This window comes from Perognathus longimembris, chromosome 23 (genome assembly GCF_023159225.1).
Source record: "Perognathus longimembris pacificus isolate PPM17 chromosome 23, ASM2315922v1, whole genome shotgun sequence".
Lineage (NCBI taxonomy): Eukaryota > Metazoa > Chordata > Mammalia > Rodentia > Heteromyidae > Perognathus > Perognathus longimembris.
In genome coordinates, this window is record NC_063183.1 from 14,730,743 (window position 1) to 14,756,977 (window position 26,235).

Consider the following 26,235-nt stretch of genomic DNA (forward strand, 5'->3'; position numbering starts at 1 on the left):
AAACAGATTTTATTCAGGAATAATTGAATTGCAACAGGGGAAAAGTGAAATAGGCTCAATTCTTTAGACAATAAGGAAAAGAAGGCATTTATATCAAAGGAGTTGGAGGGTGCTATAGGTAGATGGAATACTAGTGAGGGCAGGGTAATTCTTGGCTAATTTGATCTAACAAGACCCTTGTTAGGGGAGGTGGGGAGAACAGTAGAGATTATGTCTGTAAAATTACAAACTTCTTTTTGTTACAGGGTCTAGGGGGTGGGGGGGAGGTTCCACGTCCCTCCAAAAGTCCACCACTCAGAGTCTCAAGCAAAAAGGTGGGTTTATTGGGGAAGCAAAAAGCAAACTGCCTGGCTGGGGATGCAGCACAGACTTGGGAACTGCCACCGTGATCCCGAGCAGTCCTCAAATTGGGGTTTATAGAGGTAAAAGCGTAGTATAGATGTAGGGGCTTGACCCAGGGGTACAGCAAACAACAAGTTAAGCCATTTACAGAATCAGAATTTTGGGGTCAGGTTGACTTAATAATCAAGATGGAGTCAGCTCTATTCTCCCCAACATTTCCTACCATGTTTCCCTAATCAAGATGGAGTCAGCTCTACAACACTTTTTAAATGGTGTTTCCAGATGTCTGGGTCAGCGACTTTACATTATGTATCTAAAACCAAACAGTTACTAAATAAACATAAAAAGGTCTAGACCTATCAGAGGATGACAACAGCTCAACAGCTATGTACATATGATTATATAAGATGAGGTTAAGCAAAATGAACTCCAAGAGAAGGAAACAGGAGGATTTTATTGTTGTCATTAGGCTTAATGCACTAGGTGAATTTCCTTTGGTGTGCCCTTTGTGGTTACTGTATATGATTTTGGTACACTGGATATTGTATATATGCTTACCTGAACCAGGAAAGGGAAAGAAAAATGAGGGAGGGTGTAACAGATGTTATAAGACATGTACTCACTACCTTATTATGTAACTGTACCCCCTCTGTACATCACCTTGTCAATAAAATTTAATAAAAAAATAAAATTCTGCATGCCCCTTAAAAAAAAAAAAAGAACCTTGCTGAAAGGCAGGCCAGGGTAGATCCAGCCCCCTGGGGGTATGATGGGGGATGAGGATTTAGGTCAGAAATCCAGGGTGGGAACTTATCTAACAAGATTGGTGTTGAAACTGAGCAACACAAAGTCCAATTGGGAAGATTCAGGGGAGCTTGGCCAAAGTTTGGTCTGTTACTCTTGTGTTTTGTTTTGTTTTTTTTGCCAGTCCTGGGGCTTGGGATTCAGGGCCTGAGCACTGTTCCTGGCTTCTTTATGCTCAAGGCTAGCACTCTTCCTCTTGAGCCACAGCACCATTTCCAGCTTTTTCTGTGTGTGTGGTGTTGAGGAATCGATGGTCTGTTACTCTTATTTTTGAGCAGTTAGGAATGTGACCTTCCCCAGTATGAACAATGGCACATAGATCTTTGGATGTATTTCCTCTGTTTTCTTGGGGCATAGTTCTAGAAATAGAATTGCAAGTTGTTGAAGGACTTCATTTAATCTATTTATTTGTTTTAAACAAAGTTGCTATGTAGCCTAGGCAGACTCAAACTTCCAATCCTCCTGCCTCTTCATCCTGAGTGATATGATTACAGGCATGTATCATCATGCCTTGCTGCTTCTGTTGTTGTTGTTGTTTTGCTGATCTTGGGGCTTGAACTCACGCCCTGGGCACTGTCCCTGAGCTGCTTTCACTCAAGGCTAGAGCTCTACAACTTGAGCCACAGCTCCACTTCTGGCTTTTTTGGTGGTTAATTGGAGATAAGAGTTTCACAGACTTTCCTGATTGTGCTTGCTTTGAACCATGGTCTTTAGATCTCAGCCACCTGAGAAGCTAGGATTACAGGCATGAGCCACCACCACCCAGATTCACATTTAATCTTTTAAGGAATATCTGTCTTCATATTACACACACACACTTCAGTTGTTTGATTTATTCCTAGATTCTTGTTCATGGTAGCTGGGAGGTGATGATTCAGTTTTTTAGGTGAGCAAATTGGGACCCAGAGCTCTTCCATGCCATCAAGTACTAACAGTTGCCATTTGTATCAAGTGGCACCAATATGCCAGGCACTGTGTACAGTGACTCAATGCGTGAAGCCAGTCCTATGAAACAAACTGCTGTCATGTTTCTCCCTTCTTGTAGTTAGAAGTATTAAATACTTCTTTTTCCTGCCAGTCCTCGGGCTTGAACTCAGGACCTGAGCACTGTTCCTGGCTTCCTTTTGTTCAAGGCTAGCACTGTACCACTTGAGCCATCTGTGCCACTTCCGGCTTTTTCTGTGTATGTGGTGCTGAGGAATCAAACCCAGGGCTTCATGTATGCTAGGCAAGCACTCTACCACTAGGCCACATTCCCAGCCCCTATTAAATACTTTTGAACAGTACCACACAATGGTGTGATCTAAGACTTGAACTCGGTTCCTTCTGACTAAAACTTAGGCTGTCACTGGTTTTGGCATTAGATACTGAATGGATCCCAGAGGGTCAGCAAATTTTCATAAGGCATCTGGTGGGGTTGGCATGTTCCATTCTATTTGCCCTTTGCTGAGGGGGACATACTTGCCACCCTTTAGTCCACATTCTACTTTCCTTCCTGACCCTCTTCTTAGTCTCTACGGGTCTTTCCTCTGGATCCCTCAAAGCTCCCTTCCCTTCCTTCAGTAACTTCCTGCCTTATATTTCAACATGACATTACCTACTGAATAGCATAAATTCCAAATTCCCTCAGACCCCCATCTTTCTTCTACTCTCCTACCCAGTCATACAAAACTGCTTTTCCAGTCTCAGAGTGGAGCTAAGTGTTAGAGCATGTGCCTCACATGTATGAGGCCACGGGTTCTAACTCCAGCAACACACACAAACACAGACACACACACATACCTACTTGCATTTCCCCAGACACTGCATTTCACTTCTCAATGATTTTGTATAAGTAGCTTCCTGCCTAGTGTGCCTTTTACCACTTTTTTTCATCTGGGTGACCCCCTACACATCCTTGAAGTACCAGCTTAAATGTCCATTCCCCGCCCCCCTTTTCTTTTGTCAGTCCTGGGGCTTGGACTTGGGGCCTGAGCACTGTCCCTGGCTCCTTTAGCCACAGCACCACTTTCGGCCTTTTCTGTTTATGTGGTGCTGAGAAATCGAACCTAGGGCTTTGTGCATTCTAGGCAAGCACTCTACCACCAGGCCACAATCCTACATTCCTAGCCAACCTCCCCCTTCCCCCTCCCCGCACCATGCCCTTCTTTGAATCACTCCTTGTCGGGGTTTTCCCTCTTCTGAACTCTCAAAGCTTGCTGACATCTTCAAAATAAGCTATTATGTTAACCTCCCTAGCTGGACTGTGTACACTTTGAGAACAGAGATTGGGCTTCATTCCATTTTGTATATTTCCAAGGCTAGAACAAGACCTTGCTTGGTCAAGTGAGTAACTGCTCTAAATCTAAATTCTACATCTGTGCGGACCAATACAGTAGACACAAACTACATGGGGCAAACTCTTGAAATGTGTCCAAACTAAATTTAGATGTAAATTAAAATATCCAATAAAATAATAGAATGCATTCCAAAGATGGTGTGAAAATAAGTAAAATATTTCCACTGGTATTTTTATACTGATAAAATACTGACATAATATTTTGTGTATATTGAGCTAAATATATAGTACCACTGAAATTAATTTCTCCTGTGTTATACATGCTTAGCAGGAAAAAAATTAAAATTACATGTATGTGCTAGCCTCCCAGTTCCCTAATGGCTTCTATTGCTCTAAAGCACGTGCTCTCTTTTTTTTTGAACTCATGGACTGAGTACTGTCCCTGGCTTCTTTTTGCTCAAGGCTAAGCACTCTTCCACTTGAGCCACAGCGCCACTTCCCACCTTTTCTATATATGTGGTGCTGGGGAATTGAACCCAGGGCTTCTTGTATACAAGGCAAGCACTCTACCACTAGGCCATATTCCCAGCCCTCCAAAGCACTCTCCACACAGGAAACAGAATCAAATCATATACAGTTAAGTCTTACTGTTTAAGATAATTATATACTATAAAATCTACTACAAATGATGAATTAGGAACACGGAACTACTACTTCTGGGGGTGGGATGTATGTAGGGTTAGGTCCTTGTGAGCCTCTGGTCACACATTTTTGTGAACAAATCAACGTGTAACATTGGTTTAGAGTATGTAAAGATATTGTTGATTCAATCCCAACTCTGAATGGTGTTCATTTAGTACACATATTCTCAGTAACGCATTTCACAACTTTCTTAGGAACTAGAGAGCACTTTAGCCCTAAGCCTGGGGCCGTTTTAAACAGCAGTCACAACAAGATGCACAAAAATAAGCGATTCATAGCACTAAAAAGTCCCCCAAAAGGGGCACCTGAAGACGAATGGGCGGAACTACATGTTCACGAATGAATGAGAAGGCACTCTAGTACCGAGTTGAGGGTTAGAAATCAATGTTGGTGAGTGGGAGTATCTGCGGAAAAAAAACAAAACTTGTGGATGACGACCACGGACTGTAATTCTGTTTATCGCTCTTCAGCAGCGTTAGCTAACAGGAGAGATCCAAATTCCTTACCATAGCATACCTTCCACTCCTTCCCCACACAAGCCAGCCCCTGGTCTCCCTGTCCTTGAAGAAGCAGGCCCTGATTCCCAGGTAGGACGTCTGGCGATTTTCCTTCGTGGCCCTGGGCGTTTTGTGACTTACTTGTACACGGTCTACCCGAATGGAAGAGCCCTGTGAGCGCGGGCTCAGTAACTTTATGCGCAGCTCCTGAAGTGACAACTATTTGTGATACAAAGGAGGCCTAGAAGCAAAAAAACAAAAAACAAAAAAAAAAACAAAGTGCGCCATCCTTTTCCCGAGTGCGGGAGTCGGGGGGAGGAGCGGAGGACCGGACTGGGTCGGAGAGGGCGCGCCAGCCCCGCGGTTCTCAGGACTCGGCAACCTTCTTTTCCGCAGACTGACAGGCTCCCCGTCCTCCCACGTGCTCAGTTCGCGCCCGAGCCGCCCCGCCCCCCGACGTCACGGAGGCGTGTCACGTGCCGCGCGAGGCACAGCGCCTCTCCGAGAGGCAACCAGAGCCTACGGGCCTCCTCTGACAGGGTGCGCCAACCAGCTGCTGAGGCGGCCGTTCCTGCAGCAGCGTTTCCTCTGCTGACAAGCTGCGGGACGGTGAGTTGCCTCGGGGTATTCGGGGGTGGAGTCTCTCCCTAGAACCGCCACCTACATTGAACACTCTCGTCCTTAACGGGGGCTGGGCCTCACACCCCACAGGCCCCAGTGACCTGGGGGCGTGAAGTCCCGCCCCCTTCCCCGCATTGCATGCCGGACGCTTAGATCCCTGCCTGCGGGCGAGCTGCGGGAAGCTCAGCCTGACTACAAGTACCAGGAGCCTCCGGGCTCTCAGTTTGACTACAAGTCCCAGGAGCCTTCGGGCGCGCAGGCAGTTTGCTAGTGCCCGGGGCCGTTGGTCACACGGGGGCGGCGTCCCTGCAGAAGCCGCGGGCTAAGGGGTTTCGAAAGGTAGGAAGACCCCCCCTACCCGTCTCCACATCCCAAACAAGCCTCGGTGCTTGGCTTCGGAGGTAAAAGGGGCGGGGATGGTTTGGCTCTGCCCGTCTCCTTCGGAATGGGTGCTGGACCCCGGGCGGCCTGGGGGTTCGGTGGTGGTTGCAGCTGCGGGGCTGCGGCGATCGCTGTTCGGGAGCTTTGGGGTTACCCCTCTCATGGGCCCGGCTACTAGCGTGGCCCCTCCAATCACTGGTTCCCACGATGTTTGAAGCTTGGGCCATTTCTCCGCGGGAGATGAGGGAACGGGGGTCTGAAGGAGGGTCTCCAAGCAGAGCAGCCCGGACGAGCCCCGCGGGTGACCTTGGAGGTCCCAGAGGAGCCCGCCGCGCTTTCCCTGCCCCCGGCAGGCTCGCCGGCGCGTGCGGGACTGGACGTGACTCTGCGGGGCCCTCGAGCAAACTGGTTAGGGAGGCGGGCTGCCGGTCAAGCCTCACACCAACCAGGACCTTGACGGAAGGTGGATTCCTTGGGGCCTCTCAACAGGTGGCAAAAAAGATGGGAGTAATCGGTCTAGGATCTTCTGCGTCAGAACGACTAGGGTTCTTGTTAACAGGAAGATTCCTGGGTCCACCCCTCTTCCTAGGTTCTTATTGGGTATTTTATAGGGGTGCAGCACAAGAATCTGTATTTAATAAGCTCCTCAGATAACTCAGGTACACTTGAGGCTGAGCATCAAGGGCCCCTGGCAGGCGTGCACTCCCTAGTACTTATGTCACTTTTGTATATGTTCTTTGGGGTGGAATGTGGACCAGGCAGGGCCTAAGCAAATGGGATCGCCCTCCTTAGTACTTTGCTTCTCTCTGGGGCTGACCAGAGTTGGGCGGGGTGAGGAGGCCAGCCAACTCTGCTTGCCTTCTGCTCTATTTTAAAACCTTTTTACTAGCATGTATTGGTTGTGATATGTCCATAATTACATACATTGGACTCTGATAAAATTCTTCTCTATTACTGTTCCTCATCCATCCTACTCCTTTGTGTCCCCCCCCCCCGCCCCTTTTTTTGTGTCCATTCTGGAGCTTGAACTCTTGAGTAGCTAGGGTTATAGGTATGAGCCACTAGTGCCTCACTGCCCTGTTCCCCTAATGGGAAAGGTATTGTTAATCACTGGCCATTTCAGAAAACCCGCCCACTCCACATTTAGTTAGGAAAAAATCTGAAACATACAGACAAGTTGAATTTTTCCATTGTATGTCCATCAACCTCTGCCTAAAATGTATGTTTCATTGCACTTTATCACATATCCAGTATTGTTTATACATGCCAAAGTATTAGCACACTAGTACATTTCATTTTCAAATAATTAAGAATGCACATCATTAATAGAGTCTTAGAGTCTTGTTGCTTTCAATAAAAGTATTTCTGTATGTGTGTATGCCAGTACTGGGGTTTAAACTGGGGACCTCTATATTTTTTAACTGCTTATGACTGGTGCTCTACCACTTGAGCCATGCCTTCACTTCTGGCTCTCCCTCCCTTAGTATTTGAGCTAACATGAGGCCTTGCACTCTTGCTTAGCTTTTTTTACTCAAGGCTTTCACTCTACCACTTGAACCATACCTCTAGTTCCAGCTTTTTGCTGGTTAATTAAGCATAAAGAGTTTTCTCACATTTGTAGGCCTAGCCTGGCTTCAAACCTTGATGTCGAGATCTCAGCCTCATGAATACCAAGGATTATGGACATGAGCCACAGCTGCTTAGATTGCTTATTGCTTTTTAACTAACACAAGCCTCCCAGCCCTGAGGATCCAAAGAGGTTTGGAGGTATTTCCTTAGCATGTGGCTGATGAAGCAGGAGAGACCATTAATGTGCTCTTAGGAGGATTTAAAATCCATTGTTCTAGAATCACCCTGAGAGTAGAAACATGGAATGTGTGAATACTTCAGGGAATAAGATGGTTTTGAGAGGGAGAAAATGTAATGTGTCTCAGAGGCCAAGTTGCCTCAGTAGATCATGCTGGCAGTAATTGAAGTGAGCTTGCCTGATTTAAACCTGCTGGTTTGGCGGGTGTTTTCTAAATTCTAGGGAAGCATGGCTGGGAAGCATATTTGGCAACCTGGTGCTCGTGAATTAGAGGTCATGGCTTTGTGTCTCTTGGGCACTAGTACTTGGTTTCATAGTCACAAGCCAATCCCTCTCTTGCCCTGTTCAGTTGAGACAGAAGAGACAGGTGTATGGAAATTTGTCTCTGTTTCAGAAGCACTATTCAAGAAGGATTTTTTTTCCTCATAGAGAACAGTTTGGGAAACATGTCAATTAAAGTCATAGTTTTCTGTTATTGTTTCTGTCCTGAATGTGGACAATGATCTAGTGAGAAGAGAGCATGCTAGGGAAGTTCTGCAGAGGACCTGGCCCTGAAGGAAGGAGAGGAGAGCCAGGCTGGCAGTGCTGACAGAAGGTTTCTTGTCCTGTGAGGGTACATGGAATTAGAATGTATAGAATGGAAATGTGCCCATTTCTTAGGATCCTCCAAAAGGCTTCTGTGTCTTTGCTGCCCTGTCAGGATTCTCCCAAATACTATCTCCAGGATAGGGGAAGCAGAAGGGGAGGTGGATAGACCTCTACTCAAGGAGATGGCTTATCTGACCACCTGAGCTCTGGCCCTACTCTACCTCTCCTGCTGAGTCAGCAGTGCTCTGGGGATAGTGATGGGATCCTGGGACCAGCACTGCTTAGAGGTAGAGTCAGCTGACCTTAATGGTGGCCACTCCTTTGATGTTGAAGCCATTTGCCTTCTAGAGCCTCATTTATTCCATCTAGGTGAAGAACAACACCCAGGGAAAATAAAGACCTGTATCTACTATAAGTGCTGAAAAGATTAGGGGTACCTACATTAGATCAAGTAAAAACAGCGTGAAGCTATGTAATACAGGACAAAGAGGTCCATCAAACAGGCATACTCTTGTAGTCCCAGGGGTTGAGGTGGGAGGATTACTTAAACCCAGGAACTTGAGTCCAGTTCACTAACATTCTGGTACTTTCTGTGAAAATAGTTGACACATGTTTTTGGCAATATTAGATCACTTTACAGAAAATATTTCTTGTCACCTTTCCAATGTCCCTGGTTTGTGAGTGTTCTGAAAACTAGATTGCTGCTAATGTGTTCAACAAATATTAATTCAGTCTGGATTCAGAGCTAGTTACACTGTCTGGATTTTTCCTTATTAAAGAAAAAAAAAAGGCCACAATAGGTAGAAATAGGTAGAGAAAAGTACAAGAGTTGCTTTGGGTGGCTTTTGAAGAGAATTCTAACACAAAATGGAAATGTGTCCTAGGTTCAGCTGACATGAAGTACAACAGCTTTACAAGTTGGAGATATAGGACAAATGAGATTTTTGTTCAGTGTGGGGCTCTCTATGTGTTTGTTCTTTGTTCCTCCTTGGTGGGTTCTCACCTGTCATCCTCAGAGGTACACATCTTCCAGCTGGGGAAGCAACAGGTGTCTTTCAGTGACTTCCATGGTGTTTCCACACATCAGAGCAGGGCTGCACACCCAGCTCTCCTGAACAGCAGGGGTTAAAGGAAGAGAGGACCAGGGACATAGGCAGGAAACAGGTTTTCCTGGCCCAATTGTGATTACAGCTCCACGGAGCTGATTGTACAATCCATGAAATGATATTTTTTCCTGTTTTGGATTTTGGCCATAAACAAAGGGATTTGTAGGAGGAGCTAGTGAAGTCCATCTGAGCTAAGTGTGCTCTGGCCTGGGTTGGGGATAGTGAACATTTGGTTAGGAATAGCATAGGCTGTCCACTGAGGTTAATCTCAAGCATTCATCAAAAGTGTGAGGTGAGGGCTGGGGATATAGCCTAGCGGCAAGAGTGCCTGCCTCGGATACACGAGGCCCTAGGTTCGATTCCCCAGCACCACATATACAGAAAACGGCCAGAAGTGGCGCTGTGGCTCAAGTGGCAGAGTGCTAGCCTTGAGCGGGAAGAAGCCAGGGACAGTGCTCAGGCCCTGAGTCCAAGGCCCAGGACTGGCCAAAAAAAAAAAAAAGTGTGAGGTGAAGTATGGTAGGGCTGGAGTGAATTGTGGTATGCCTGGGACCTGGGCTTGAACCTGGACTTTTCCTTTTGAACCTTGGCCCACCAGATAGTAGGAGCATGTTTTGAACTATGGACTTAGTAGGACTTGCCTGTTGGTCAAGGTTTAAAGGGAGTAAATATCTAGAACTCTTTCAACCACCATTTGGAGACTGGCGTGTACCCAACTGAAATAAGGCCCACTGGTAGGGAACCCTTGCCCAGGAATGTCAGACTGGCTGTGGAGTCCATACTCCCCTAGTATTGTGGCAAAATCCCCTTCCTGTGACCAGTGTAACCTTAACCTGTCTTCCCTTAGGGCTGAACCCACAGCTGGAGCTCTGGCTGGTTTTCCCTGGTATCTTTTGTAAATTCTTCCCACGAATGCCTTAGCTTCCCTGAGGTCTGAGGTTAGCTCCCTGAGGGCAAGAACATTGAGGTGAGTGATCTAGTAGAGTCTCCAGTGGATTTCAGTTAAGTGTCTTGACTCTTCAAATTGGTATTCACTTAGAATAAGAAGAGGATGATGTAATAGGTCTGTGAGTAAAACTGGCTTGTGCTTGAACCTGAACCTGACAAATTCTGGCCAGTTCTACAGAGAAAGCTTTAAGTGTTCACTTCTCAGTGCTCATATTCCCTGGGTATTCTTGTATTTCTCAAGAGTTGGGCCAACTCCCATCAAACTCCAGTTACTTGCTTGGTCTGGAGAGTTGCTACACTGATTCATTTCTTGGAAGTTCTTGCCAAACTGACCAAAAAAGCAACTGTACCTATGGCTGCTGGTGATACCCAAATACATTGGGATTCCCCCTTCCAGAAGCTGCTTATTTGATACCAGAGCTTTGGTGGACCCGTGTTAGTCCATGTTAGTAATGAGCATATGAAGTGGGACAACTCAGTTTCCTAAATTCCCCCAAAGCCTCCCAGCTCACTCAGTAAAAGTGAGTGTCCAGTTGCTACAGGACCTAGCCAAGCCCCTCACCCCACCACCTTTTACTCTATACTCCCTTCTCTGCTCTCCTGCCACCAGCTCTGCTCAGATATTTTCCTGGACCTTCTCCCCAACCATGCACATGGCTCACCTTACTACCTTTAGATCTGGAATGTTCCATGCTTACAGTAGAATCACAGCTCCACAGCACTCATTCTGTATCACTGTGTGACATGCTCTGTATTTCTGTTTTACAGGTCTTCCTCCCATCCATTAAGACAGATGTCCCCACCTTGGTTGCCTAGGAAAGTGCCTGACAGTGGGAGCTCAGTATTCATTGGGTGAATAAACTCAAATGTGGGTCTGCATTTCAGATGTCTTGTCTCCCTAATAGCTGGTCAGTTCTCCAGGCATACAACTACTACCTGTGCCTCATAAAGTTCTGGGGATACTTTAAAAAAAAAAAAAAGCTGGGCACTGATGGCTCACTCCTCTAAACCTAGCTACTCAGGAGGCTGAGATCTGAGGATCTCTATTTAAAGCCAGCCTGGGCAGGAAAGTCCGTGAGACTCTTATCTACAATTAACCACCAGAAAACTGGAAGTGGCACTGTGGCTCAAGTGGTAGAGCATTAGCGTTGAGCTGAAGAGCTCAGGGACAGCACCCAGACCCAGAGTTTAAGCTTCATGACTAACTGCCCCCCTCCCCCCCAAAACAACCAGCAAGTTATATTGTTTATTTTGCCATACCTGGGGTTTGAACTCAGGGCCTATGCTTTGTCTCCCTGAGCATCTTTTTTTTTTTTTTTTTGCCAGTCCTGGAGCTTGAACTCAGGGCCTGAGCACTGTCCCTGGCTTCTATTTTGTTCAAGGCTAGCACTCTACCACTTGCCACTTGAGCCACAGCGCCACTTCTGGCTTTTTCTTTTCTTTCTTTCTTTTTTTTTTTTTTTTTTTGCCAGTCCTGGTGCTTGGACTCAGGGTCTGAGCACTGTCCCTGGCTTCCTTTTGCTCAAGGCTAGCACTCTGCCACTTGAGCCACAGCGCCACTTCTGGCCGTTTCCCATATATGTGGTGCTGAGGAATCGAACCCAGGGCTTCAAGTATACAAGGCAAGCACTCTTGCCACTAGGCCATATTCCCAGCCCTCTGGCTTTTTCTTATATATGTGATTCTGAGGAACCAAACCCAGGGCTTCATGTATATGAGGCAAGCACTTTACCACTAGGCCATAATCCCAGCCCCTGAGCATCTTTTGCTCAAGGCTGGTAGTACTCTACCACTTGAGCCATTGTGCTACTTCTGGCTTTTTCTCTTTATGTATTACAGAGGAATTGAGTCCAGTGCTTCATGTACTCTAGGCAAGCATTCTACCACTAAACCACATTCCCAGCCATTTTAAAAATTGTAATTATAAAAGTGATGTACAGAGGTGTTACAGTTACATAAGTCAGGTAAAGAGTACATTTCTTTTTGAATAGTATCACCCCTTCCCTCGCTCTCTAACAGTTTTTCCCATCCCCACCTACAAGTTGTATAGTTCATTTTCAACATAGTGTCCAGTGAGTTCTACTGCTGCATTTGTTCACCCTTTGTCCCTCCTTTACTCTGCCTCCTCTTTCACTGGATACTGTATTGAATGCAGAATTGAATTCTCAAGTACAGTCATTCAGGTTGATTCTGAAATTGGATGATGAAACAAAGAGGTCATCAAGTCCAACTGTTCATTAAAGCCCTTAACTGACCTGTGAACTTTGAGAGGTATGGAGGAACAGTAGCCCCACGGAGACAGCTTTGTTCTGCATCCCATTTCCCTCACAACCCTACTCTTAACATGGAAAAGCATGACTTAAGTTTTTTCTTCTTGGTACCATGAAATCTTCGTAAACTAAGCACATAGGATTCCACTGGCCAAAGCACTCAAAGGTATTCTGAACAACATCTGCAGAATCTGACACAGGACAGGGCACTGACAGTGCTATAGAACAGCACTAGGTGTGTCAGAACAGCTTAAGACTTAGCTCTATCTATTCTAAAGCTGCTCTGAGTAGTTGGGACAGCCACATCTCCTAGATGTCTGCATGAATATCAGTAGAGATTTCAAACTTTGTTATTGCTGATGGCTTCCATCCCTGAAAGGTTGCCTCTAGATGTCTTAGTCATAAAGGAATTTATACATGATCAAAAGTGGAAAGGCCGGGCTGGGGATATAGCCTAGTGGCAAGAGTGCCTGCCTCGGATACACGAGGCCCTAGGTTCGATTCCCCAGCACCACATATACAGAAAACGGCCAGAAGCGGTGCTGTGGCTCAAGTGGCAGAGTGCTAGCCTTGAGCGGGAAGAAGCCAGGGACAGTGCTCAGGCCCTGAGTCCAAGGCCCAGGACTGGCCAAAAAAAAAAAAAAAAAGTGGAAAGGCCAAACACGATGCATACTCCACAATTCCCAGGGAGTTCTCTCACCCCAGTTTGTGTGAGTGAATTCTGAAGGTCCAGTGTGAACTTCAAGCAATAGGAATTTTGTTAAACTTTCATATACTATTTCACATAATGCATACAAAGTTCTAGTTATAGTTGCTTCTCACTTGTAGATCCTAGAGCACTTTCACTGCCATTCTACCAGCGCACCTTTGCTAACATTTGTGCTCTGATCTATGGCTCTATGGAGCAGGTTGCCATTGGTGTAGGCTGGCTGAGCTCTCAAAATCACAGGATGGCTCCATGTGCCCTAGGACTGATCATGTTCTCAGGTTTTCTGTTGGTCTTGCAGCAAAGCTTGCTGTGTGCTTTTAACACTCTTGAAAAGGCTATTTAAAAAGCTTGAAAGAGTGCCATTGTGAAGTCTTAGGAAGGAGTAAATGCTAATCTGCCTCACATATGCTCTATTATTTTCTAAGTTCCACTCATGACTTCTGTGGCCACCCTTACAATATGACATAGATCACCACAGCTCAGGGTCTTCACCCAGAATTTCAAAAATAATTGAAAGAGGGCTGGGGATATAGCCTAGTGGCAAGAGTGCCTGCCTCGGATACACGAGGCCCTAGGTTCGATTCCCCAGCACCACATATATAGAAAACGGCCAGAAGCGGCGCTGTGACTCAAGTGGCAGAGTGCTATCCTTGAGCGGGAAGAAGCCAGGGACAGTGCTCAGGCCCTGAGTCCAAGGCCCAGGACTGGCCAAAAAAGAAAAATAATTGAAAGATAGCCAGGCATTGGTGGCTCATGCCTGTAATTCTAACTACTTAGGAGGCTGAGATTGGAGGATTATGGTTCAAAGCCAGTCCTAGCAGAGACTCTTATCTCCAGTTAACCACAAAAATTCAGGAGTGGAGCTGTGGTTTAAGTGGTAGAGTGCTAGCCTTGAGCACAAAAGGCCAGGGAAAGGCCAGGGACAGCCTCCAGATCCTGAAAGCCTTACGACTGGCAAAATAATGATAATGGAATGGTCTGTTGCATGAGAAATCTAAGAAAGACAAGATCACCTCACTGCTCAGAGCAGGTTGGCAGGTGGCCAAAACATATGGTAACTCTGAAATATGTTAAGGAAGGAAAGGTTGCTTTTCTTTCTACAGAGTGGAGAGATGTAGGCAAGTCCTGGCACAAGTCCTTCTTCTTTGGACTCAAGAGTTCGGAGGTGTTTGTGGTGCAGTTAAGATTGTTCCAGGGGCTGGGGATACGGCCTAGTGGCAAGAGCACTTGCCTCGTATACTTGAAGCCCTGGGTTCGATTCCCCAGCACCACATATACAGAAAACGGCCAAAAGTGGCGCTGTGACTCAAGTGGCAGAGTGCTAGCCTTGAGCAAAAAGAAGCCAGGGACAGTGCTCAGGCCCTGAGTCCAAGGCCCAGGACTGGCAAAAAAAAAAAAAAAAAAAAAGATTGTTCCACTTGGTGCCCATGACTGTTGTGATGACATAGTTTGATTGCAAGGAAGGGCCTTACCCGTTTTTGTAGTTCAGGATGGTATGTTTTAATCTTACTTGGAAGACAACTAGTTAAAAGTTAATAGAAAGACTGTCCATTTTGTTTGTTTTTGGGTTTTTTTGTGTGTTTTTTTTTGGGCCAGTCCTGGGGCTTGGACTCAGGGCCTGAGCACTATCCCTGGCTTTTTGCTCAAGGCTAGCACTCTGCCACTTGAGCCACAGCGCCACTTCTGGCCATTTTCTGTATATGTGGTGCTGGGGAATTGAACCCAGGGCCTCATGTATAGGAGGCAAGCACTCTTGCCACTAGGCCATATCCCCAGCCCCAAGACTGTCCATTTTGTGTCAGCTCAGTGCAGCAAAATATTTTTCCAGGGCTCCATTTTGATGGCTTAAGTGATGTTTCTAAAATTAGTTGGTTCTCAATTACCACGTCTTGTGTCTAGAACAGGTGCTGGTGACTTCATTGACTAGTGTGGGTGCAGCTATAGTCTCCATGTTCCTTGTTTCCCCTCCCTGTTCCTTGGTTCCCCTCCCTGTTCCTTGGTTCCCCTCCCTGTCTGTACTTCCTACTTCCTGAAGGTGTTTGCTGCACTGGCAGCAGAGCATGTAGAAATATGTTCATAAGTACAAGCAGCTAGATGGCTAGGGAGGGCATTAGACAAGAAGTAGGAAGCTTGGGGTCATTCCTTCAGTGAAGGCATTGGGCAAGCCCAGACTTTGTTCTCCATTGTACCAGGTGTCTCATGGGGATTGGTGCACATGCCCTCTGTCAGGTGACCTGCAGCCTGTTCTCCCTGCTGCACCTGGCCTGGGTCTGACAGCCAGGACAAGAAAGGCTGAGTGCCTGTTGAAGTGATGCTTCACACCCCTGCTCCAGCCCAGACTGATTCCAACAAGACATGCTGTCCCTGCCCCATCCGACCCTAAACTAGGGCTTCAAGGGGCTTGTCCCTTGGGTGCTCGGTAGAGATCAAGACCAAAGATAGCTCTGCGGTGTTACTCTGGGAGTCAGTGCCATTCTTTGAAGTTTACACTAACTGGCCCTTCCCCACATCTCAGCAGGCACGGCCTGTGTCTATCAGATGGGAGGCTGTGGGCGAGGCAGAGGGCTGCCTTTCAGTTTTCGAAGCAAGGCAGAACATACTGCTCCTGGCCAGATGTGTGGAACCTGCCTTCTGGGGACAAAGGAGCCCCTCAGGCTTGCTGGTGCCAGGGCTACCATGGGGGGAGTTCCTCTAGGGAGGGACAGGGGCAATCAACTGGGCCTTAGAACACAGCTGTGCAGCAGCTGTGCCCTCCACCTTGGGGTGGAGGGCCTTCCAGAGTGTTGCTGAACTGGGGAGACCCAACAAGGTCCCCCATGCTCAAAAGGGAAATGTACTAGAGAACTCACCTTTGGGGGACTGCTGTCTTCCCTTTCTACACAGATGTCCCAGGAACAAAGGCACAACCTATACTCTGCTATGCACAGGAACCGAGTTGCTTATCTTGGGGTTGATGCTGGTGGTGTGTGAGCACCAGGATCCCCCACTGCTGGAAATCAGACCCCCCAAGGGCAGAGGCATTGGTGCCTGTTTGTGCTAAGTGTAATAGTAGGTTGCCTTTATTCAGTGTTCTTGGGTGCTAGGCTGCCCTTCTGTGCTGGATGTTTTGCACTTTTTGAATTTTACTTTTTTTTTTTTTTTTTTTTTTTTGCCAGTCCTGGGCCTTGGACTCAGGGCCTGAGCAATGTCCCTGGTCTCTTCTTGCTCAAGGCTAGCACTCGGCCACTTGAGCCACAGTGCTACTTCTGCCCGCCTTCCCTCCCTCCCTCCCTCTCTCCCTCCCTCCTTCCCTCCCATTTGAACTAAGGGCCTGAGCACTATCCCTGGCTTCTTTTTGCTCAAGGCTAGCACTCTACCACTTGAGCCACAGTGCCACTTCCAGCTTTTTCTGTATATGTGGTACTGAGGAATCGAACCCAGGGCTCCATGTATACGAGGCAAACACTTTACCACCAGGCCATATTCCCAGCCCCTGGCTCAGCTTTTTTAATGCTGGATTACAAGTGTCTGCTACCACACCCAGCTTTATACTTTCTTTTAATTATTTTTGTTTATGTGGTACCGAAGTATTGGACCCAGGGCCTCATGCATACTAGACAACCACTCTACTACTAGGCCACATTCCCAGCTTACACTTCCTTTTAAACCTTGCTTCCACCATGAGAGGTCAGCACACAAGGTGTGTTGCTGGATTTTGTGTGGTTGATGCAGAGTGCATGTCATGACTCCTTGCTTCCATGGCAGCAGGTACCTCCCCAGAGTGCAGCCCAGGTAAAACAACACACTATCCCCAGTGGGACCCAAGATCCACAGGCTGCCTTTGGTCCCTGTCCCTGCCTCCAGGTACTTAATGTTGCACCTGCTTACATTCCAGTGGGGCTTTTCCAGCACAACGGTTCTCAAAGTGGGATCTATGGTCTCAGGAAAATCTGAGACCTCTCAGGAAGTACTCAGAAAATAACCGTATTTGTTATCTTGCATTCTTGCATCATGCTGCATTTAAATAATGATACAAAATCAGAGGGGAAGAATCTGCTGGAACTTGAGCTGGTCTTGGCCACTATACACACAACTCAGTGCCACATAGGCAGTAAATATTACTTCATTAAGTCTTAATGGGTACCAGTGGGTTTTTGTGTGTTAGTTTGGCAGTACTGAGGTTTGAAATTGGGGCTTCACGCTTGCTAGGCAAGTGCTCTACTAATGAGCTGCACTGCTGGCCTTTTTTGTGCTGGTTATTCCTGAGGTAGGGTCTCTTTTACTGCTCAGGCACCTGACTGGGCCACAGTCCAACTGGGATGACAGGAATGTGTTACCATGCCCAGCTTCTTCCATTGAGATGAGTCTGGTGGACTTTTCTGGTCAGACTATCCTTGAACCATGACCATCCCATTCTCATTCTCCCAAGTAGCTAGGATCACAAGCATGAGCCAGTGATCCCTGGCTCAGTACATTGTGGCTTAACATTCTGTGTGATGAAATGTGAGGTACACAGTCCTTTCACACCAAGTTTGATAGCTGTATAGAGGCAAAGGACATATACCATTTTTAATTTGTTGGCTGACCTAGCTGCTTTTTGTTTTTTCTACATAGAGCTTTTAAAAAAAAGTTGGGCACTGGTGGCGCATGCCTATAATCCTATCTACTCAGGAGGCAGGGATCTGAGGATGGTGGTTTGAAGCCTGCAAAGGCAGGAAGGTCTGTGAGACTTATCTCCAATAAATTACTCAGAAAAAGCCAGAAGTGGCACTGTGGCTCAAGTGGTAGAGCCTTGAGCACAGAGAGGCTCAGGGACCTCAGCCAGGCCCTGACTTAGTGTCCCAGGACCAGCACAACAAAAAACAAAAACCCTGATGGGCTGGGATGTAGCTTAGTAGTAAGGTGTTAGCTTGGTGTGTTCAAGGTCCTGGGGTCAACCTGTAACCCTCTCCCCCAAAAGAACATGTGGTACAAAGCAGTGATACAAACTTGAGTGTTCAGCAGTGTCTTGAACAAAGCAAGCCTGCTACTAGAAGGAAACAACCTTCTGTTTCTACATGTGTTGCCAGGAGCACCTGGCTCCTCATTTGTGGTCTTTAAAGATGTGACCTACAAAACCAAAATTTGAGGTCCTCAATAATCAAGTGTAATGGAATTGTCCCACCAAAATTTGAGAGCATGGCCCTAGTAGACCCTTGAGGAAGTAATGCCAGAAGGTCCTCTCTGTCACTTCTGCCTCACCACCTGGTGAAATCCTCAGTCTCAAGAGAGCCCACTTGTGTGCAGAGCTGGCCGTGCTGAATATCCCAGTAGGCCTCAAGCTTCAGAATGCCCCTCTCTCTAGGGCTTTATTTCACAATGGCTTGGCAGTGTGTCAGCTGACAGGCCCACTGGAACAGAAGAGACCATTGGTATAGGGCTGGTACCCTCAGTATGTAGGATGACTTCAACTGGAGAATTCCTCAGACCCTGCAGGAGTGTCTATAGCCAAGAAGTATTGAGTCCTGCTGCCTCCCTCCAAGGGGACCTGCGGCTGCAGTGGGCATACTGCTGGCGCTGCCACAGGCTATTGCCTGTTGGCTTGGTTTTGGCCTTGGATCAATTGCATTGCTTTCAGCAATGAGTAATGAATAGCCTTAGACAGAGTAGAAGGCCAGGAACAGTCCCCAGAGCTCCAAAGCCTTGCACTTGGAACTGCTGCCTGGGAAGCAGCAGACCTGCAGAGAGTAGCTGAACTCAGCAGCAGGAGCAGATCCCCCAACCCCCAGGTCTAGTAAAACTGTCCTTCCCTGACTTGCCCTGGAATTGTATTCTTTTCTAAGTACAATCATGACATTTTGCAGTCAAAGTGCAACATGACATTTTGGCCACAGGTGGATTGCTTATACAACAGGGGTTCCAATAGGATTATCACTTAATGATGTAGCTGTTGTAGTTTGCACAACATGGAATCACCTATTTCTCAGGATGTATCTTCATCATTATGTACAGTTCAGAGCTTTAATATGTTCACAAAGTTGTATATCCATCATACCATGATTCCAGGTCTTTGTTTCAGTAGTCAGTTCTCTGTCACCTCCTCACTGGGACCTGGCAGCCTAGTTCAGTTCATACAGGTGAGGAGGGTTCTGGCCCGCACAGGACCCTGGACTGGAAGGGAAACATCTGTCTGACTCCAGAGCTCCCTGCTCTGTCCATTCTCAGTTTGACTTGGGGCCAGCCATCTCACTAATGAGATACAGACATGGGAGTCTTGAGTTTGGTGCTATGCTGATCCCATGTTAGAAGATTGTTTCCTTGGAGGTGAGTCACATTCTACATGGCCCCAAAATATAAACACCCCTGCAGGCATCTCAATACCAGTTCCATTCTCACTCCTGGGAAAGTCCCCAGCTGGCAGCTCACAGAAGGGGCAGCTCCTGTGTATCTGTGAGGCTTGGTGTACAGTGTTGCCTGCACAGAGAAGGGAAAGTATGCACCTTATAGTGGGTCTGCATGAGCGGGTACCCAGGCAGGAGTCAACCCTGGGGTTCAGAGCAAAGGTTTGCGTTCTAGGATAAAGCCCACCCCACCCACCTAGTGCTGAGAAGCAGATGCCATTTAGGATTTAGGCATTTTCAGTAGACTAGGGTGTGGGATACGAGGGTGGCTTTGCAGAAAGAGTTATGTTTCTGGGAGCAGTGGGAAGGTGGCTGTGGTGGGTTGTGGGCACAGGCAGGTGGAGGCAAGGCTCCAGCTTCCTGGGTTGCATGAGTAACTTCCTGCAGAAAGCAGTTGCTAGGCTATATTGGTAAAAGGTGAAGGGACCAGCCCCCACCCCCAATTTCTGGACACTCCTTTCATCTTAAGGCCCCTGAATCTGCCCCAGCTTCCCTGTGTTTTGCTGAATCTCTTAAGGGTTTTCTTCTTCATGCTCTCATTGGTAAGAATTCTAACAGTTCAGGGAAGCTGCAGGTTTGTGTGTGTTAGGATGTCCACAGTGCCTGCTCCACATGTTTTGTCCTTTCTTCAGTCTGGAGCCTCCTAAAACATCAGCCACCTACCATATTGCCCTCCTTGTACTGACAAAGGCCCAAATCATTCCTTGCTTGCTGAGCCTATACCTGAAAAATGCCAGAAGGACACTGAGGATCTTGGTGTTTGATCGGTAAAGCTCTGTAGTGGGACACCCACAAACACAAGCACCCTACCCCTGTACACATTTCTGGCTGTTTCTGCTCATAACCCACCTTATGGAAAGTACCTTTACTCCCTAAGAGCCAATAGCTTCTCCAACAGGGGCCACTTCTCAGGTCTGAGCAGCAGACACACAACTTTATGTGTGGCACTCTCAATATCCTCAGTGTTGTGTCCAGAAATGGGAAAGGTGGGAGTATGAGACCCAAATCCTTCAAAACACCTGAGGTGGCTGTGAGGCTGTGCAACTCTGGGGATATAAGCTTGTTTGCCTTCTCTGCAATATGCAGATATTACATGCTACTCCACAGGCTGGTCTGAGGCAGTGGAGGGCTCAGCACTCTTGAACCCCCTATCTCCTGACTTAGAATGGCAGGACTGTTCCTTCTCTGGGTCCTTACTCAGAATAGTCTGACTTCCAAGAATATCTCAGAGATTGTCATGACTTGCAATAGAATTTCTGTGGCTACACCTTGTTGGCCATGCAAATTTGGTAGTTTTTCTTCTCATTTCCAACACTTGCCCCAACACTGCCTCTGCCTGAAGGCTCGTGGGTCAAGTCTGGCTGTGATGAGCTGAGTGTTGAAAGGTGCACAGGCTGTTGTTTGAGTTCTGAGAGTCTTCATAAGCCACTATCTAGATTATCATCTGCACTGGAGGAATGTGTCCCACTTTGTGCTGCACTTAGGGGACAAGTATGGATGGAGGGCTGAAGGAGCCACTAGTGCATGACAGGTAGCAATAATGGGGATGGCATTGAGCCCAAAGGGCTGCCTCTCCTACAGCAGCATGTGTAGGTTCCAGCTTCTTTACTATTTATTCATTCGTTTGTTCATAACATTCATTCACTTACTCTTTATGGAGTGGGCATGTGCTAGGCAAGTGTCCTTCCACTGAGCTACTTAGGTTTTGACTTGACTTTGCTTTTTTTTGGGTGGTACTTGAGTTTGAGCCACCTCTCTGTTCTGGGATGTCAGACAAGCACCACCCCAGAATCTTGGGATGATAAGTATGTGCCACTGTACTCAGCCATTGGTTGATTTGGAGTTTCACACACTTTTATTCCTGGGCTGGCCTTGAACTCTGAGCTCATCTCTGCTTCCTGCTGACTTGGATAACAAGCCATTGTGTCCAGCTGTTATTTTTCTTTATCTTTTATTGTCAACTATTATCTTCCACCAATTGCCTATTATAGGCATTGACACATGCCTATATCCCAGCACTAGGAAGGCCAAAGAGGATCACACATTTGATACTTTTAGCTCTTATCTTTTTCCTTCCATTTCTCAAACTGTCAGTTGAGCCCAAAGTTTGGGCTTGGTCCCTCTGATTTGTTAAATTTCATATTTAAGCTTGTGTACCCCATATTCCCTTATGTGTGGCAGAATTCTTTAGTGCCTCTGTCCTATGTGGATGGACTATAACAAGTCTGTGCTGGGCTCTATTTGGAAAGTTATATATACACCTGTGTGTGTTACACTGTTGAGTTGTTTTTTTTCTAGATCATATTACTTGCAGTAGAAAAAGGTGGTCCTAGTGAAAATGCTGTTAATGGTTACTCTCACGATGCCATGTATGAAGGAGAGCCAGGAGACCTCAGCTGCTCTTCTCATTCCTAATAGTAGGTGCTCAGGGAATTTAGTGAAGAATGAGGCCATGTTTGACTCCACTAACACTCTTTTCCTCCTCCTACTCCCAATAAAGAACCACAGCTGGCTTCTTTTGCATTCCTTCATACATGGGAAGTGTATCTCTTGTTGGGAAGAGGAGGGCACCCAGGGCACTGTGGGGAGAAAGTGGAGACAGGGTGGGAGAATGTAGTAGTTAAGCCTGTAGGTGGTCTGGCTGACAGTATTGCTTCTGATTACCTTGAAACAGCTTCCTAGAGCCATCTGCCCCAGCCAACAGCTGCAAGACCTTCACCTGCCTCCATTCTCTGAGCACCAGGATCTGAGGTATGAAGTCTGCTGCTGTCCTTTTCCCTAGCTGCAGCAGCCCTTGGTAGAAGTGGCCCCTTGTGAGTATGTCCTAAACTGTTGGAGGAGGTAGGTGCCAAACTGTCTTTGGTGGAACCTTGGGTCAGGTTCTCCGAGCTTCAGGACCATGGCTTTACTTCAGTGGCTCCTGTTCCCATGACCACCTCCAGCTTCCAAAGAATTTAAGTGATGGGGAAGGTAGAGGCATTCCCAGTGCCAGAGTCACTGTCCACTGTCCACCAGTCCACTGGTCACACTTCAGAAGATAGCATTCCCAGCCTACTAGCCCTTCCTGTACCATCCTAGAGATTTCCTTGAAGGAAAAGGTGGCAGCTCAGGTACCTGAGCCCAAGGCAAGAGACTCCTGCCTGTAGGAGGAGCCAAGGAAGCCTGTTACTTGGGCTTACACTTCAGGTGGCAACCACCACCAGAGTCTAGAGCCAGAATGGAACTCAGCAGTTCATGTCTATGTCTTCAATCCAGGAGCATCAGTGAACATGTCTAATGAACCACCCCCTCCTTATCCTGGGGGCCCTACAGCCCCCCTTCTGGAAGAGAAAAGTGGAGCTCCACCTACTCCAGGTAAGGTCACTTGGTCCAAAATCACTCCATGTTCCAAAGCAGAGATGTACATCGCAACATGTTGAGCCCAGATTTGCTTAACTCTTGTCTTCTCTATCCAGGCCGCACCTCCCCAGCTGTGATGCAGCCTCCACCAGGCATGCCACTGCCCCCTGCAGACATTGGCCCGCCACCCTATGAGCCACCAGGCCACCCAATGTCCCAGCCTGGTTTCATTCCCCCACATGTGGGTTCAGATGGCGCCTATATGCCTCCTGGTGAGTTGGGAAGGGACACAAGGGGAGCACTGAGTCAGTTGCTGTCCAGCCTTCAATGTGAGGAATTACTGGTAATAGACTATGGACAAGGGGTAGCACAGACACCCGGACTCTGGCTCTGGGCAAGTCCTTCAGTCACAGTGGGTGTTCATGTAGTCTTTTCCTTGCCAAGGACTTGTCTGACCTTTCCTTACCAGCAGCTCTCTGGCTTACCACTCAGGTTGGGCTGGTCCTAAGCATACCGCATCATGACATAAAGAGGAGCCCTATTCAGGAGTGGGGCTGGAAGTAGGCCAAGGAAGTTTCCATCCCTGCAGGCCTAGTGACCTAGTCCTTTCTTGCTATAGGCAAGGGAGCAAAGGGAAGACTGCTGCATTCCTTGTCTTGGTCCCATAGCGTAGAGCCTAGGAAAGGTTGGATGAATATGATGGCCACATGGACTTAGGACCTCAGCCTCAAAGCCTCCTCCTTTCACTGCTATTCTGTGGCCCTCTAGGAGGCTGTGTACTAGGTAGTTGGCCACTGGGCTTTCTGCTCATCTCATGAGACATGCAACCAACCAATGATCTCTGTCTGCTCTATGCTGTTCCAGGTTTCTACCCTCCTCCAGGCCCTCATCCACCCATGGGCTACTACCCACCAGGACCCTACCCTCCAGGGCCCTATGCCGGTCCTGGAGGCCACACAGCCACTGTCTTGGTCCCTTCAGGGGCAGCCACCACAGTGACAGTGCTACAGGGAGAGATCTTTGAAGGTGCACCAGTACAAACGGTGTGTCCTCACTGCCAGCAGGCCATCACCACCAAGATCTCCTATGAGATTGGCCTGATGAATTTTGTGCTTGGTTTCTTCTGTTGCTTCATGGGGTAAGTTTGGGGTGCTGGCAGAGTGGGGCTAGCACAGTGTGGATGACCTCTGCCCCTTCTCTTTGGGCCTCAACCTGTCTCTCCCTGTCTCTTGATTCAGGTGTGACCTGGGCTGCTGCTTGATCCCTTGCCTCATCAATGATTTCAAGGATGTGACACACACATGCCCCAGCTGCAAAGCCTACATCTACACGTACAAGCGCTTGTGCTAACGGAGCAAGGCTTGGACTCCCCCACCTATCAGTCTGGCCCCCTGTGCTTTGCTCCCCATGCTCAGTGGTTGCTTCCCCACTCCCATACCCTGGGTTTGGAAGCTGTGCCACCATCCCTAGAAATCCTGTCCTCACCTTGCCCTACCCTGAGCATCTGACTCTTCCAACAAAAAATGTTGGATTTAAGGCCCAAAGGCCAGTGGGTAGCAGAGGGGCGGCACTGAACTTGTGCGTTGCTGGTTGCTTGGCATTTGTGATCTAGAAGATAAGCTGGGAAGGCTCTCCTACAGGGGTCTTTATTCCTCCATTTCCGTCCAAGGTCTAGTCTCCATCCTGGCTTTCCCTGGGACCAAAAGCAACTAGAGCAGTAGTGGGTCCCAGTCTGAGGGCTGTGCCTGAAACCACAGTTGTTTCTGATATGTTGGGCCTAGAGTGGGCATTGTCTAGAGCTGGGTGGACCCAAGTGAGACAGGGTCATAAGGCCTGGGTTTGCTATAAGACATTTTACCCGTGGGGTACTACAGGCAAGATGTAACAGAAGTAGTGATAGCCAATCCTGGCCCTCAGAACTCTCAGGTATGGAAACCCAGATCTCTAACTCCTGTCCAAGTGCCCAAAAGCTGCCTGGTGCAAGGCAGAGAGGATGCTGGGCAAATCGTAGCCTTGGTAGCCAAGAAGGAGGACTCTCCCTTGCCCCTGGCAGCTTCAAACTGGTGTGCAGACCCCCTTTCTGGCCACACTTGTGAACCCCTATATTTTCTGGGGCCAAAAGGAATACTCATGAGCCTAGCATCTCCTGTCTACCCTCTGTCCTCACTGTATGTGGGTGTGACCTCTGGTGGCTGCTATGTCCCATCTGGGACAGATAGCAGGTTCACTGGGATATGCAACACCCTCTCCATTGGCTCACTTCCAGGAAGCACCGGGCCCTCCTTTGCCTGTGCTGCTGCTGTGTTGGCCCCTGCACTGGACTGGGGACCAGGAAGAGCAGCTGAGTAGTGAGGGTACTCTGGTGGACACCAGCCCTGTTGGGGTGCAAGCCCAGACCTGTCTTTACTTCCCGAATGGTTGGTATATGGACGCTATATCCTGTTGCTGTCCCTCTCCTGGTCTCGCACTGCCATTGCATGGCCTCTTGTCACTGTGAATTGTGGCCTGGTCTCAGTTTGTAGTTCCTCATTAAATTGGCCCTTTCACTCCCCTGGCCCGGGCCTCTGCTCTCTTGCCTGGCTTCCTTCTTTCTGAGGGAGAAAGGGTGGGGCTACAGTAGTCTTAATTCAGGCAGGGGTTGAGCTGAACTACTGGGGACAATATTAATATTTAAGGACCTAATTGTGGTAAACCAGAGTCAGATATAGACCAATCCCAGGGAAATCCAGCAGTAACTAGTCAGCACTGCAGTTGGTTTCAGCACTGGCTGTAAAGCCCTCTTAGTCCTTCTGATACTGGTTCTAGCCATCTATACTCCTTGGTATCTGCCACAAAGGACCTGTAAATTGGAGACCCCTTTCCCTCCAAGTTTTGGCTTGCCTTCCTTCTACCTTGTAGATGTTGCTCTTAGTCCTTTAGCAGGATAGAGCCACTGAGCCGAGGCTTATGGGGTGCAGTCTTGGACACCCAGGTTCTAAACTGTGAATGTGATAGACTCAGTCTATAGTTTTCCCACCATTTGAGAACCTTTTTTTGAATAAAACTTTTAAAACAATACATTCCTATTAATAAAAATATCTAACTTCATGTTCCTGTTTTAGCTAACAAATATGTGTCTTTTAAGTAGGAAACCTCCCAAATGTTATTTCTAAGTAAGAAAATCATAGGTCCAAGTAGACAAGATCTTTTGGGACAAAGATGTCGGAATGACTATCCATTCCTAAACAAGGTGGGGCAAAGACATGAGCAGGAGTGTTGGGGAGCTGCTGTGGATTCTGTTAAAAAAAAAAAAAAAAAGATATCTACTTCTTCACTTGGTCCTCCATATGCTACTGGGGTCCAAATGGCACCCACCCCATGCCAGAAGATGGAGGAAGTGTGCCTAGACCACTTTATTTGTAATGTTTACACAGACAAGAGGAGGGGACAGTCCAGGCTCACAGACCTCAGGGAATCCTGGTTGAAAAGGATATGCTAGTAGGGC

The 26,235-nt window shown here is 47.6% G+C and overlaps 1 protein-coding gene and 1 long non-coding RNA gene across 9 annotated transcripts; one reads left to right on the forward strand and one right to left on the reverse strand.

Moving 5' to 3' along the window:
- LOC125341189 lies at positions 1–5,265 on the reverse strand. Of its 4 annotated transcripts, none has more exons than XR_007208907.1 (4): positions 5,147–5,263; positions 4,643–4,775; positions 1,066–1,484; positions 1–176 (listed from the first exon to the last, which is right to left on the reverse strand). It is a non-coding gene; the product is annotated as an uncharacterized LOC125341189 (long non-coding RNA). The 4 variants fall into 4 exon arrangements; XR_007208905.1 differs by having other exon boundaries at positions 1,066–1,491; positions 4,633–4,775; XR_007208906.1 differs by lacking the exon at positions 4,643–4,775 and having other exon boundaries at positions 1,066–1,491; positions 5,147–5,265.
- Positions 5,095–25,808, forward strand: Cdip1 (cell death inducing p53 target 1). 5 transcript variants are annotated; one of them, XM_048333277.1, is made up of 7 exons: positions 5,174–5,232; positions 21,711–21,829; positions 22,087–22,163; positions 22,668–22,766; positions 22,868–23,023; positions 23,616–23,889; positions 23,990–25,808. In XM_048333277.1, exons 4-7 carry the CDS (start codon positions 22,682–22,684, stop codon positions 24,099–24,101), a joined length of 627 nt encoding a protein of 208 aa, XP_048189234.1. In that variant the 5' UTR covers positions 5,174–5,232; positions 21,711–21,829; positions 22,087–22,163; positions 22,668–22,681; the 3' UTR covers positions 24,102–25,808. The 5 variants fall into 5 exon arrangements, with proteins under 5 accessions (XP_048189233.1, XP_048189236.1, XP_048189234.1 ...); XM_048333276.1 differs by lacking the exon at positions 21,711–21,829 and having other exon boundaries at positions 5,095–5,232; XM_048333278.1 differs by lacking the exons at positions 5,174–5,232; positions 21,711–21,829 and adding an exon at positions 5,408–5,645.
- Positions 25,809–26,235: the final 427 nt, after the last annotated feature.